Source organism: Eutrema salsugineum, unplaced genomic scaffold, assembly GCF_000478725.1.
Source record: "Eutrema salsugineum unplaced genomic scaffold, Eutsalg1_0 scaffold_5, whole genome shotgun sequence".
Classification (NCBI taxonomy): Eukaryota; Viridiplantae; Streptophyta; class Magnoliopsida; order Brassicales; family Brassicaceae; genus Eutrema; species Eutrema salsugineum.
Genome location: NW_006256612.1, coordinates 1,179,354 through 1,194,238, shown reverse-complemented (window position 1 = coordinate 1,194,238; position 14,885 = coordinate 1,179,354). Strand labels below are relative to the sequence as shown.

Here is a 14,885-nt window from a genome sequence, read left to right as displayed (position 1 = left end):
GAAAACAAAGTTTGTAGACTTGTTAAATCATTGTATGGACTTAAACAAACTCCAAAACAATGACATAAAAAATTTGACAATGTAATGATGTCAAATGGTTTCAGCATTAATGAATATGATAAATGTATATGCATCAATAGTACTCCTCACAGGTATGTTTTGCTCTGCTTATACGTTGATGACATGTTCATTATTGGCAGCAATACATACATGATCAATCGAACTAAAAATTTGCTAAGTAGCAAATTTGATATGAATGACATGGGATTGGCTGATGCGATTCTAGGAATTAGAATTATAAGACACTCGGATGGAATAATCTTATCCCAAGAACATTATGCTAAAAAAATCCTTGAGCAGTTTAAGAACAACTCAAATGGAGTAGCAAAAACTCCAGCTGACCCTCATTTCACTTGACAAAAAAATTGGGTGAACCAGTGTCACAAGTGGAATATGCAAGGGTGATTGAAAGTCTTATGTACTTAACAAACTGTACTAGACCTGATTTAGCGCACTCAGTAAATGTACTTAGTCGCTATACAAGTAATCCATGTCATAATCATTAGAAGGCCATAACTAGAGTATTGAATGATCTTTGATAGAGCAAAAGTTATGGGTTGCATTATGGTAAAGAACCAGCAGTCTTAGAAGGCTATAGTGATGCCAACTGGATTTCAGATTCTAAGAATTCGAAATCGAGAAGTGGATATGTCTTTACACTTGGTGGTACAGCAGTATCCTGGAAATCTTCCAAACAGACTCTGTTAGCCAGATCAACCATGGAATCTGAGTTTATAGCCCTACACAAAGCCGCAGAGGAAGCAGAGTGGCTTCAGAATTTTTTGGAAGATATCCCAATGTGGGAAAAGCCAGTGCCAGCATTACATGTACACTGTGATAATCAGTCGACTATATCTCGGGCACTGAATAAGCTATATAATGGTAAATCTCGTCATATTAGAAGACGAAATAAAAACATTAGACATTTGATCTCGACTGGTGTACTCACGATATACTACATCAAATCAGTTGAAAACTTAGGAGACCCTTTTACGAAAAGTCTGGCGCGAGATCAAGTTGTTAAATCATCAAGAGGAATGGGTTTAAAGCCTACGCCTGATGGTAACCCCACCTATGTGACTTGAGATCCCAAGATCAAGCGGATTCAGAAGTAAGCACTGTGAGACTATGTCTCTTCCTAGTTCCTAAGATGATAAACAGTGCTACCTGTGAGTGTTAAGGTTAAGTTGTGGCTTTTAATGATTCCATAGTTTTGAGATATTGGTGAAGTATTACAGGTTACTTCTTAAAAAACAAACTAATGGCAGATCACCTAATGAGTGTGAAATGTGGCCGTTTCTAGGAGAATGAAAGTAAGACTATACTCTCCAAGTTTACTCATGAAACCAGGACTGTTCAAGGCCAAAATGAACACAATAGAGAACTCAAGTTCTACGAGAAAATGTTTGTGCGCAATAACTGTTGTCTCAGTTTACATCAAAGTATGGGTGGTTCAAGACATCATGTACACCTCCCGGCCAAGTACACCCAACAGATATTAAAAATGATTGGTTCAAAGCTGAAAATGTTACCTCTCAGATACAGCTGCATTTTTGCATACTCTCGGATGTTTGTCTAGTCTAGTAGAGTCGTGTCTAGTCTAGTCGAGTTAAGTTTTATCGAGTCAGTTGAGTCTTCATATGTTTAGAGTCATTTCTCTTCATGTGGGGGGCTGTTGGGCCGAATTTGAAAAGCCCAATAAAGATGAGTTAAAATTCAGAAGGTGAAGAAGAAATGATGTGCATTTGTCCCAACATTGATGGTTTGGTGGGAAAAGCTCTGCTATATACTAAGAGATGTTTCATACATGTTCAAATAACATGTGAGAGAGAAAGGAATAAGCCTCGCGCGCCGCCGCCAAGCCAAGCCGAGTCGGGTCGGGCCGGACCAGGTCGGGCACGTGTCGTGTTGGTCGAATGGGCCTTCAGGCCTAAGGCGGGTATTCTTTTTGGGGCATATTTTTATGAACGTTTGATCAACGTTTTTTTGTTGACTTTCTGCATATGTTTTTGATTCAGTCAAAAGAATATTGGATATTCATTATTCTCACAAAAACGTAACAGATTGTGATTAATCACATTTGCTGATTTTTGCCTTTGACTTCGCTAAATTTATGGCCGAGATTCGTGTTTAACTCGCGGATTCTGTGGGATTTTGAAAACTACTCAAGTCTTTTCCTCCGCTATATATACACGACCTCTCCTCTCATTTTCACACATCTCACCTCTCATCTTCTACTCTGAAATTTTCGGAACAGTCTCTCTCTCTTTTATTTTTCGTAAGTTCTCTACCGAGAATATAGTACAATTAGTTTGTATAGATCCGTGTTTCTTAGTGATTCTGACAACGGATAAGTGTGGTTGTATCCTGCGACTCTTGTATCACAGAAAACCGTCGCACTATAGGTGATTCAAAGAGTTAAGGAAAGAGATCATACTCTCGCCTCCACTTATTTCTCTTTACCTTAATGTTGTTATTTATTCTCGTATTTCAATCGATATTTTGTAGTGTTCAATTTATTTTGATCCTACAGAAAATTAATATTTTCTTTTGAAAAAATCTGCCAACCTCTCTTATTGAGTTTATGTAGGCCCAAAAACTCTTATCCAGTTCAGTTTTCTGTTACATACTATCATAAATCGGAATTAATTGGACTAATCTGAATTTATACAAGACTAAACTCGAAGTACAATTTTCACCTCCAACAATTATATACAGAGTATGTTTTTTCGTCTATATGGAGGAGATTTTCTTTAAGTTTTTTCTTTGACTTCCGATAAAACAATTTTTCCAAGTACACATTACATGGAGTTATTTGTATACGTGCCTTTGTTTAAGATGGAAAGGCCATTTTTATACAGTACATGAAATGGGAAGGCCATCATCCCATACTCCCTATTTTATAGCTATATATAACTAATTTGTTTATTGAATATCATTGCACTGTACAAAGTCTCTCTTTTCTATAATGTATTAAAAAAACGAATTTTGAGGTTGAGGTGTACCAACATTATAGGGTTCTCTAATTATTAACTAGCCTTAAGTTAACATAAATTATCATTTTTAATTAACAACTAATTATGTTTTGGTGGTTCAATTTTCTTATTTTAGCATATCCACTTGTAAAACCAAAAATAACGACTTGTAAAATTTTTTTTAAAAAAAGAAAAACGTTAGCAAGTTTTTATAATTTTTATTTAAATTGACATAAACTTTACTCAAGTCTTCTAAAATTCATTTTATTGGTCAAGATCCTTTTAGACTTGTCTGTACCCAATTAGCTTTTTCAAAAAAAAAGGATCAAAAAATAGTATATACAGCATAAGAAATTATGTCAATCAATTTTTCTTAAATTATATATGGAATATATGTTTTCTCGTCTATGTAGAGCTTTAATTTTAAGTTGTAAAGTACGAAGGTTTTATCTTTGACCTTAACACACCATTTATTCCAACTATATTACATGAAGTCATTTGTATATTTGCCTTTGGTTAAGATGGAAATGACATTTTTAACATTACATGAAGTCAGAAGGTTAAGATGGAAATGACATTTTTAACATTACATGAAGTCAGAAGGCCATCATCCCATGTTTCGTGATTGAAAGATGCATATAAATTAATTTGTTTATGTTGAATATCATACAATGCCTCTCTTTTCTTTAATATATTCAATAGAAAATTTTTTGAAGCTGAGGTGTATCAAAACTATAGATATTTTTGATTATTAGCGAGTCTGATTAAAATAATTTTTTTTATCTTGTAAAACCAAAAAAAAAATAAAAAATAGCAAATTTTGATATTTACTTTTTAACTTAAATTGACATAAACTTTAGTAAAATCTTCTAAACTTTATCTTATTGGTCAAAATCCTCTAGATTTCTCTGTGCCTAGATAATTTTTTTTTAAAATGATTTGCAAATAGTATATACAATATAATATATGTTTTCTCGTTTATATGGAGCTTTTATTTAAGTTGTAAAGTACAAAGGTTTTTTCAGTGACTTTTAACATAACATTTTTTCCAACTACATATTACATCATGAAATCATTTGTATATTTGCCTTTATTTAAGATGGAAAGGACATTTACAACATTACATGAAGTCGGAAGGCGTCCATCCTATGTTCCCTATTTTAAAGATGCATACAAACTAATTTGCTTATGTTTGTTAAGTTGTAAAGTACAAAGATTTTTTCTTTGACCTTAACAGATACATTTTTTCGAACTATATCACATGAAGTCATTTTTATATTTCTTTTTCTTTATTTAAGATGAAAGGACATTTTTAACATTACATGAAGTCACAATGTCATCATCCCATGTTCCCTATTTCAAAGATGCAAATAAATTAATTTGTTTATGTTGAATATCATTGCATTGTACAAGTCTCTCTTTTTAAAAAATATATTCAATAGAAAGAATTTCGAAGTTGAGGTGTATCAACACTATAGATTTTTTCTAACTATTAACAAACCTGAAATTAACATAATTTTATCATCTTTTAAAACTAAAAATAAAAAAATAAAAATAGCAAATTTTGATATTTTCTTTTTAATTTTAAATTGACAGAAACTTTACTAAAATCTTCTTAATTTCATTTTATTGGTCAAAATCCTGTAGATTTCTCTGTACCCAGTTAATTTTTCTTTAAAAAAAAAATGACTTGCAAATAGTATATTCAATATATTATATGTTCTCTCGTCTATATGGAGCTTAAAATAAGATGTAAAGTACAACGATTTTTTCTTTGACTTTTAACAAGACATTTTTTTCCCCAACTACTACATATTACATCATGAAATCATTTGTATATTTGTCTTTGTTTAAGATGGAAAGGACATTAACAACATTACATATTAACAACATTACATGAAGTCGGAAGGCGTCCATCCATGTTCCCTATTTTAAAGATGCATACAAACTAATTTGCTTATTTTTGTTAAATATCCTTGTATTTTTTAAGACTAGGAATTTGGGTCCAAAAGTTCGTTTATCTCTCATGACAAGACACAAACCATGTAACTTAATTTTTTTTTGGAGAGCAGGTCTCTTTCAACATGAATCTTATCTGTGACGTTTAAAGACTACATTATCAGTAATCCAAAAGTTTAACCGCTAAACCAACTCATCATTGGTTATATATATATTCAAAAGAAGGAATTTAGAGGTGGATGAGATGTATCAACACTATAGATTTTCTACTTGTTAAATAGCCTTAAATTAACATAAACTTATCGTTTTTCTAAATAACAACCGATCATGTTTTGCTGATACCGTTTTCGTATTTGATCATAACAACTTGTATTAGACTAACTAAAAAACAAATTAACAAATAGTATATACTAAATAAATACCTGTAAATATGCGGATTTATAACTCAATATTTGTATCATTCATGTTTAGAAACAAAATTTCAATCGTAATAAATATATATATATATATATATATATATCTTGAAGAAAATTTTGATGAAGCAGATGGAAGAAATAGTTATTTGATACAATTATTAGAATTTAACCTTTTGGTGTATAGTTTCTTTTAGGTTTTTTACAGTTCAAAAATTCAATTTCTGTTTAACTGATCCAATGTTAAATAACCTTTTGTTATTTAGATTTTTAACACTAGTTGTTTCTCTTTGATATTCCTGTAAACATTAAAAATATGAATAAAATAATACATGTACTTCTTTCTATGTAATCATGTAAAAGATTATTTATTGCTTAAGGTTTGAAAAAAGTTTCTTTGATTGTAAAATTGAGGATCTATCAATATGGTTAAATAGAGTAAAGAATTATTTTCTAAGGATTGTATTTAAAATTTTAATTTCCTTAATTTTAATAGAAATACTAATTATTTTTTTCTGTTTCTATAACTTTAGGTACTTAAGATTCTAAGCTATTCTTTTATTTTTTATTCTAAATTGAAATATTTTTTTTAAATATGAATTTAGGCATTTATTCTTTTTCTCTTTTTTTAAAATGTTAACTATTGAATCATATTTTTATTTATTTACTTTTTTTTACATGTGTGTTAAGAACGATTAATTTAACATGTGTAACAAACAGACGAGTTAGTAATTTTGAAACATTGTCCTTAATATAATAAGATAAAATAAGGAATTGCGTTAGTTTTTATTTTTGAATTTACATCGTATGTGAACTATATGTTATCTCATTTATTTAGAACTTTTATTTAAATTTAACATTACGACTATTTTTCTTTGACTTCTAACAAAACAATTTTTTCCAATTACATTACATGAAGTCAATTGTATATGTGCCTTTGTTTAAGATAGAAAAGCCATTAATGTTATACATTACATGAATTGGAAGGTCATCATCCTATGTTTCTTATTTTATAGATATAATATATGAACTCCGACTTTCTAGTATATGTTGAAAATCATTGCGTTGTAAGTCTTTTTCTTTAATATTTTCAAAAGAACGAATATTATATTGAGTTGTATAGCATTTTTTATATAAAATATGTGGATTTAATTATATCACTTATTAAAAAGTCTTGGCTTAATCCATAATGATTAATCCTCCTCATATGCCACCTCACATATGACATAGCATAACTAGATTTCAAGGTACATATGACCACAAATTGTTTTATCTTTTAAAAAATAATACATGTCAAGTTTCAATCAAAAATTATAAAAACTGTTACATCGATAATGCTGACACTTAATCAACTTTTAGACCAAGGGTACTTTCATATACGTGTTAAGTTAATTGTAACATTTTTACATTCGCGTGAGCAATGTTTCTGTAACACCCGTCCCTAGGTTCCGAAGGAAACCAGGCTAAATCGGTGGTATTAGCTATCCTAAACCAATAAATTCTGAATAACATTTTATTTTTATTTCAAAACCCAAACTCAAATCCAAGTCTTACAATTAAAAATGAAATATTGAAAATGAATCCGAATAAAATAGAAAACATTGTCTTAAAAGAAAATATGAAATAGTTCTTAAAACAAATAAAACTTCCTCCATCTCTGAAGGCACACCACACTAGAGCTACTCGTCTAGTTCTTCCCAAACATCATCACAATCACATTCATTAGACTCACCTGTAATATGGATTTAGAAGAGAGGGGTGAGTAATTTGGGAGAATTACTCAGTGAGAACCAAACCAGGCACTCTTCCCATTCGATCATTTCCAACCAATATGACAAGTATAAACCCAACAAGCAACAAACAAGCACTCTAGAAGTGCACAAACAACTATCAAAGAGGCGTCTCCAATCTTGCCAGGTCACACAGACAGGCTCTACATCGCCAGGTCACAAAGACAGGCACCAGGTCACACAGACAGGCTCAATATTGCCAGGTCACACAGACAGGCTATGCCAGGTCACAAAGACAGGCATGGTGGTTCGTCTAACCACCTGACGATGAATTAATGCCACGGTCACACAGACGGCACTAATCCAGCAATCAATCCGTACCTCGGCACACCTCCACCGAGACGGACACCTGTCGAATACCTCCTGACAGAACATCTGCTCTTCAGCTCCAACCTCAAACCCTCATGAATTGATGGACTAAGTCAGCCTGTGTGAAGTGCTTCCTGGAGAATATCCTCAACCTATTGAACTCCTCCTTGTACTCTCTCACAGAGAGGTTCTCCTGACGCAGATCTTCAAAGGCACTCTCCATCTGATCCAAGGATTCGGGCGGAAAGTACTCTCCAGCAAATGCTTCCTTGAAATCATTGTAGGTTAACTCATAGCGACCCTGAGTTGCTTCTACTACACCTTCCCACCATAACAGCGCCTCTTCTTTCAGGTATTGCACGGCTAAGTCTTTCCGGTAACCCTCCGGACATCTCATGGCTTCAAAGTTCCTCTCCAGCCTCTTTCTCCAGTTATCAGCAAACATTGGATCAGATCTTCCACCAAAGGCTTCCATCCCCATATCCCTCATATGTTTCATGGCCTGATAATACGTCAGACAAGACTCATTAGCAGGCATTGGGGGAGGCGGAGGTACATGCTGCTGCTGAGCAAACACTGGCGGCACAATCACAGGTGGCGGCACATGCATGGGCGGCAGAGGCACATTCTGAGGCTGAACAAACACTTGTGGCAGCACATTCTCTTGCTGATGCTGCTGCTGCTGGGCATTCACACCCACCTCAGGGTTCAAGTGGCCATACATCTCTTGATAGCGGCGCAATTCCTCCAAGACTGCAGCATGGGTTGCGGCTAGCACTTGAACAGGCACATTTCCAGCAAAATTTCCACCATGCTGGTCCACTGGGGCTGGCGGTGGGTTACGCTGTTGGTGCACTGCAACTCGGTTCACACTTCCTCTCATGTCAGTGGTATCCTCCTCCTCATTGGAGCGACGAGCTTGGGATCTAGTGCGCACATTCTTTGCTTTCGGAGGCATCTTCATTACAAAACATAAAGGCAGATAAGTCAGTCTGGTCCCGTAAAGACTAACTTCCTGCAAATAAAATAACAAACAAAAACTAGAGAGGCTAATCTCGGTGGTGTGTGTGTGTGTTTTTTTTTTTTTAAAATCCGAAATTAACTTTTTAAAAAAATTTAAATTATAATTATTTTATTTTAAATCCGAAAATATTAGAAAAATATTTGAAAACATTTTTTTTTTTTTTTTTGGAAATCCGGTTCTCAACCCCACTACTCTAGACTTAACACTTTCTCTTTTTCTAACTCGAACCTAAGCTCTGATACCAATTGTAACACCCCGTCCCTGGGTTCCGAAGGAAACCAGGCTAAACCGGTGGTATTAGCTATCCTAAACCAATAAATTCTGAATAACATCTTATTCTTATTCCAAAACCCAAACTCAAATCCAAGTCTTACAATTAAAAATAAAATACTGAAAATGAATCCGAATAAAATAGAAAAGATTGTCTTAAAAGAAAATATGAAATAGTTTTTAAAACAAATAAAACTTCTTCCATCTCTGAAGGCACACCACACTAAAGCTACTCGTCTAGTTCTTCCCAAACATCATCACAATCACATTCATTAGACTCACCTGCAATATAGATTTAGAAGAGAGGGGTGAGTAATTTGGGAGAATTACTCAGTGAGAACCAAACCAGGCACTCTTCCCACTCGATCATTTCCAACCAATATGACAAGTATAAACCCAACAAGCAACAAACAAGCACTCTAGAAGTGCACAAACAACTATCAAAGAGGCGTCTCCAATCTTGCCAGGTCACACAGACAGGCTCCGCCAGGTCACACAGACAGGCTCTACATCGCCAGGTCACAAAGACAGGCACCAGGTCACACAGACAGGCTCAATATTGCCAGGTCACACAGACAGGCTATGCCAGGTCACAAGGCATGGTGGTTCGTCTAACCACCTGACGATGAATTAATGCCATGGTCACACAGACGGTACTAATCCAGCAATCAATCCGTACCTCGGCACACCTCCACCGAGACGGAAACCTGATCTAGCTATTTTTACCAAACACTATCCACAAAGCAGGGTGAACAATCAGGTATGCTAGTGCTTCCTCTAATGAGAGTCCTAATTCATATTAATTATATATATATACATCGATCTATCTAGATGCACATGAAAACAACCTAGACTTATCAGATCTAGACTTTCCACACCAGAAGAAGATAAAAGAAGAAGAAGAAGAACCTAAATCTAATCCTCACCTTAGCAACAAAGCAGATCTGGACACCCGACACGGAAACAGCGATATCTCCCGGCACAGATCTCCGATCGGGATGAACTTAGTCTCTATAGATAGAAGACACTCGGGGCTTCACTTTGATAGGTTTTACGTCGTGTGGTTCCTTACGGATCGCCGGGAAATTGTCACACAAGGCAGTGGCGGTTTCCCCTTCTTCTCTCTTTCTCTCTTTTCTTTGGGTGGCTAGGGTTTTAGAAGACAAATGAGGCTCCTTCTCATTTAATTCCCTATTTATACTAGGGTTGCTGGAGTGGACTTGGTATTGATGAGCTTTTCCCAATTAGGCCGAAATTGGGATGTTATAGTTTCCTTGATTCTTACTTCGATATTCTCTTTCAAAAGATTTTGTTAACTTTATCGATCCTACTGATTTTTCTTTTGTAAAACAACTAAATCATCTATCTGATTGGTTAACATTTGTGATTTGTATAAAGAAACAGAAGATAGCATTTTGTTTTCAGAAAATAACCAGGAAAAAACTGGAAATAAAGAACATATTGACTATGTTTATGATATATCAGTTCAATAAAAGGATTAGTATATTTCTTACATAATAATGTTATTATAACGATAATAATAACAGGTTATATAAAATGTTAACCTGCTTACAATAATATTTGATACTTGTGATATGCTAATATTAATTTATGATACTTGTAACATGCTGATATTAATTTATGATACTTGTAACATGTTAGTGTACAGCAAAAACAATAAACATAAAATATTTATATTAACGTGTAATTTATACAGAAAATTCATTAATAACAATAGTGAGGTTAACATGATAACAACGATGATAACAAGCTCTACATAACTATACTAATAACAATGACACTAACGGGTTAATAATTCATTTAACCTATTAAGTAATTTTGTTATTGATTGATTTTCATATTAATAATCTAAGCTCTTGGTTTGTTACGTGGAAGCGCCTATCTAATGTTAATACTATTATGGCCAGCAATGTATTCTCAGGAATATGTAGATTCCCACGTTTTCGAACCTCGTTTTGTATTCTTAATTAATTTTGTTGCTCGAGAAAAAAAAAATCTATGTTTGAAGGAGTTGATATAATCAATAATTACCAGTTTTGATCACGGTATATAATATACTATTCTAGTATTTTTACTTGCATAAAAACTGCAAACAATATCCTTTATTAACAAGTGTATGTGATCACACACTCACGCAAACATGCAAACATGGAAACAAACATATATAACATATAGGGAAATCAACAGGCAAAAGAAACCACACATGTCTTTTGACAGAGCATGTAAGCTGAGGTACAAAATGGGAAAAACAGAGTTAAAACAGAAAGCAGAATTTAAAGAAAGAAAAACAATGGAATAAACAATCCAAAATCACTTTGATAGTGATCTTATTCGGCACCAACTTAAGTTAAATAGAAGACATTATATTTTTTCATAGGATACTGCATCGACCCCCGTGTAATGGCTTCATGGGCACCGAAAATGATATCGTTGGCATACCATCAGGTAGGAGGCCCACTGTAGCACTTATCGCACTTGAGTTCTGGTTCCCCTGCTCTAAAGCGGCTTTCAGCTTCGTGTTCATCTTATTAATAGATCAAGAGGTTATTAAGTTAAGTATACTACAAATATCAGTTAACAACTAGTCATCTAGATTATTAATTTTTCTTTTACCGCGTTTGACATTCTGTCAAGATTCTCTTGATACAATGCTTGTAACTGATCTTTCATCAGCGATTCAACATCTTTTGAATGGTTCTTTGATTCCAGCTCCTCATGCTTCTTACGTAGTTTTTCAGTCTCTGCCTGAGATAGACCATAGACATGAACATATATACAAATAACCTCTGAGGCAATAATTTTAGCACAAGAGATGCAGATGCCTATAATAAATTTTACCATTATCTCATGGTACGCGTCATCCGTATATGCCTGCCCATGGTTGGTTCTTCTGATTTTATCTACTAGGGAGAGAAGTTTATGGACTTGTTCTGCCTTCTTGTCATCATCATGACTCTTGTTATCGAACAGAACCATTCGGTTACCAGACCTTTTCATAACTTCCTGCAATCCACAAGAGTTCGCATACATGAGAATCTTAACCCTTTCATTTCAAGAATCATTACATGTTAAATATTCAAAGCACCGACCCTTATGAAGGGAGGGCAATCTCTACGCAAAAACTCTTCCAGTGTCTCATTGTTCTCTTCTAGCACATCACCCCCGGTAAAAACTACAATAACATAAGGAAGGATTTCACTCCCAAAAAGAGCCTGCAAGGTGCTAAGGGTATTCTCTTCCTCTTGAGTAATTTGATTCCTCGCAGATAGAACTAAAACTGCAGCATGTATCCCTCCTTCCGCTAGAGTGAGGCATCTAACGATTTCTTTACTTATAAACTCAGAAGACACCGACAAATCAAACAGACCTGCCACACACCACCCTACATTAAGCAAGCAATACACAAAATCAGTCTGCTAAATCAGTGTAAGTAACAGAATGTACCTGGAGTGTCAATCACATTGATTGTGTGACCATCTTTTGTCACAGCTCCATGTGCCTGACATTTCATGGTAACACCAGACGCATGTGCTTTGGACACGAACACCCTTTTGCCAATGAGGCTGTTCCCTGTCGCGCTTTTTCCATTCCCTGTACGGCCTACTAGGACTATGTTTTCGACTTGCTTAGAAGAATGACCCTTGTTCATCTTCAAAAAATTCCTGCACCCTTTGTTTGATGCATAACTATTAAATCTTAGCTTATCGATGTAAAAACTTTCTAAGAAAATGTAAAACCTTTCTAAAAAAAAATATTTACAGAACTTTTCTCATAACCGCGAACAAAACAATTAGCAAAGTATATATAGATATTTATTTATTTTTTGGTTTTAATTGTTAGGATACCTATCTAAAGATAAAAAAAATTTAGTGATTTTTCCATAAATTTAAAAAATGAGGATGTTGCCCGAAAAGGTAATGCATGAAAATCTGCGTGAAAACTAACCAATTTTATTCGAAGAAAAAACATAAAATCTGAGACCTAAATTGAAAACACAATTTGACATAAGGATAAAGATATTAAGATCAGGATTGAGGACGAACTTACTTTGAATGGGGAAAGTCTCTAGGTAAAGATAGAGCACAAGATATGAATATTTGATAAGTATAATCATCATAGGGAGTCTAGTTTATATAGAACTCTTCTTCTTTTTCTATGTTTTTTTTTTAGCGACGACTTTATGGAACGACTCTAGATCAAGTCTTAGTTTTCTATTTTCTTAAAAATTAATAATAAAAATGCTTGATGGAGTAATATGGACCGTAAACGTCAGAAAGAAAAACATTTCGATGTTGTGAATAAACGGGAGAAACCTGGACCTCTGATCTTCTTCATCTATACTAACCTTTATTATTGTATTAGGTCTGGGATAACAAATCCGCCGGGGGTACGTTTCCTATAGATATATCCCGAATTCGTTTCGTAAAAAACTGGGATATAGTAGTTATTCCGAGTCTAGATGTTTGCACGACTCTAGACTTCGTAATCCCCATATGGGATTTGTTCTACTCCTCTCGTGAGTATTTACTTTACCTAGAAACTCTATATATTATTATTTGATAAAGTAATAAATAATATAAATTAATCATAATATTTGGGTTATGAATTAGATTGATTCAAAATGTGATACAATTCGATAAAATAATAAAATAATAATTTAATTAAAATTTTTATATAAATATATGATCCACTAATATTTTTGAAATTAATTATTATTATAAAAAATTGTTCAAAGAAAATATACGTATTAAAATATGAATATAGTGTTGTTTATTTTCTCCCAGCGAAAATTTTTGGAGTTCAACTTTAATTTTTCTTATTGCATGGATAACTGTAACTCTTAATAATGTCTTCTTCATCATCATTAATCAAGGTTAGTGGCTACAATTTGTTTTAATCTAGAGGAAGTTGGTGATAGTTTTGTTGAATAAAAACTAACTTTAGATGAATATGAACTTTAAAAAAATGTATATTTCATTTTTATATAAATTCAATCAATTCAATAAATTAATAGCTATGTTAATATAATATTAAAGTTTATTAATTTATAGACCTAGTTTCTACTGTATTTAGAGGTTAGTTACCTTTTATGGGTTTGTTTGTTCCCTTCATGGGATTTGTCGGGTTACTTTCTCTGTTCTAATGTAATGAGTTGACTACAAAAAGAAAAACAAATGAACGGGAGAAAAATATGCCAACAAAAGAGGGGAGAAAAATGAAAAGAATTGTTGTGTCTCTTATTTCATATATTCGATATACAGATAGCGTTTTCAGGAGAAGTGATGCGACTTTGGGAGGTCCGAGGAGAAGTGATGCGACATTCAAGCATTTCTCTAATATGTGAAATGATTGTGGAATGTCAGAACTTCCTAGTTCTGGAAATGGCTTCATTTGGGGAGGTATGAGAGGTGAGATGTGGATTTAATGCATGTTGGATTATGTGTTGTGGAATAAAGAGTGGTATAATCTATTTCCAGCAGCAAACCTAGCCTTAGTAGGAGAAAAGAAGATCAGATCAGATCAGAGGCCCGTGTTGATTAAACTTGTATCTTCTCGAGGCTTCTTTAGATTCAATAAAAGAATGCTCCACAAACCTATGGTTAAGGAGGCTGTAACCCAGGCATGGAAATTCCCGAAAGGATGGTTTTTAAGTTTTAGACAGTATCAGAAGCTGCAGAATATCATTGAGTAAAAGGAAAACAATTCTATCTAACTCTTGGGATAGAATCATTTATCTGCAGAAGAAGCTTGAAGTGGAGAAATCGACTGTTTATCCTTGCTTCAGAAAAAGGTTGCCATCAGAGAATATTTGGTCGAAGCAAAAAAATTAAGATGAAGAGAGATTTTGGAAGCAAAAGAATAAAGATAAAGGTGATAAGAATGTGAAGTTCTTTCATGCTTCTTGTCAAAGCAACTCGATCAAGAAATGGAATTGGAAAAGTTATTGGAGATGATGAAATAATGAATGTAGAACTGAGGCGCCAAAGTGTGATGTGGTGGTCAAGTTTCTCTGGAAGAGACTTTCAGGATTTATTTAGAGATTTTGAACTGAGAGTCTCTTCAA

The 14,885-nt window shown here is 33.8% G+C and overlaps 1 protein-coding gene across 3 annotated transcripts; it reads right to left on the bottom strand.

Moving 5' to 3' along the window:
* Positions 1 to 10,973: 10,973 nt before the first annotated feature.
* LOC18991673 (immune-associated nucleotide-binding protein 7) lies at positions 10,974 to 12,969 on the bottom strand. Of its 3 annotated transcripts, none has more exons than XM_006414991.2 (6): positions 12,869 to 12,969; positions 12,266 to 12,490; positions 11,911 to 12,188; positions 11,660 to 11,824; positions 11,435 to 11,566; positions 10,974 to 11,345 (listed from the first exon to the last, which is right to left on the bottom strand). In XM_006414991.2, exons 1-6 carry the CDS (start codon positions 12,936 to 12,938, stop codon positions 11,193 to 11,195), a joined length of 1,023 nt encoding a protein of 340 aa, XP_006415054.2. In that variant the 5' UTR covers positions 12,939 to 12,969; the 3' UTR covers positions 10,974 to 11,192. The 3 variants fall into 3 exon arrangements, with proteins under 3 accessions (XP_006415054.2, XP_024008739.1, XP_024008738.1); XM_024152970.1 differs by having other exon boundaries at positions 11,152 to 11,317; XM_024152971.1 differs by having other exon boundaries at positions 11,015 to 11,566.
* Between the last annotated feature and the right edge of the window lie 1,916 nt (positions 12,970 to 14,885).

What these genes read in the sequence shown, in the direction of transcription:
- LOC18991673 (XM_006414991.2), bottom strand. Translation starts at nt 12,938, where the DNA reads ATGATGATTATACTTATCAAATATTCATATCTTGTGCTCTATCTTTAC. An exon ending in CAATGTGATTGACACTCCAG is followed by an intron (nt 12,189 to 12,265) that starts GTACATTCTGTT and finishes GGTGTGTGGCAG; the next exon opens with GTCTGTTTGATTTGTCGGTG. An exon ending in ACGCGTACCATGAGATAATG is followed by an intron (nt 11,567 to 11,659) that starts GTAAAATTTATT and finishes GGTCTATCTCAG; the next exon opens with GCAGAGACTGAAAAACTACG.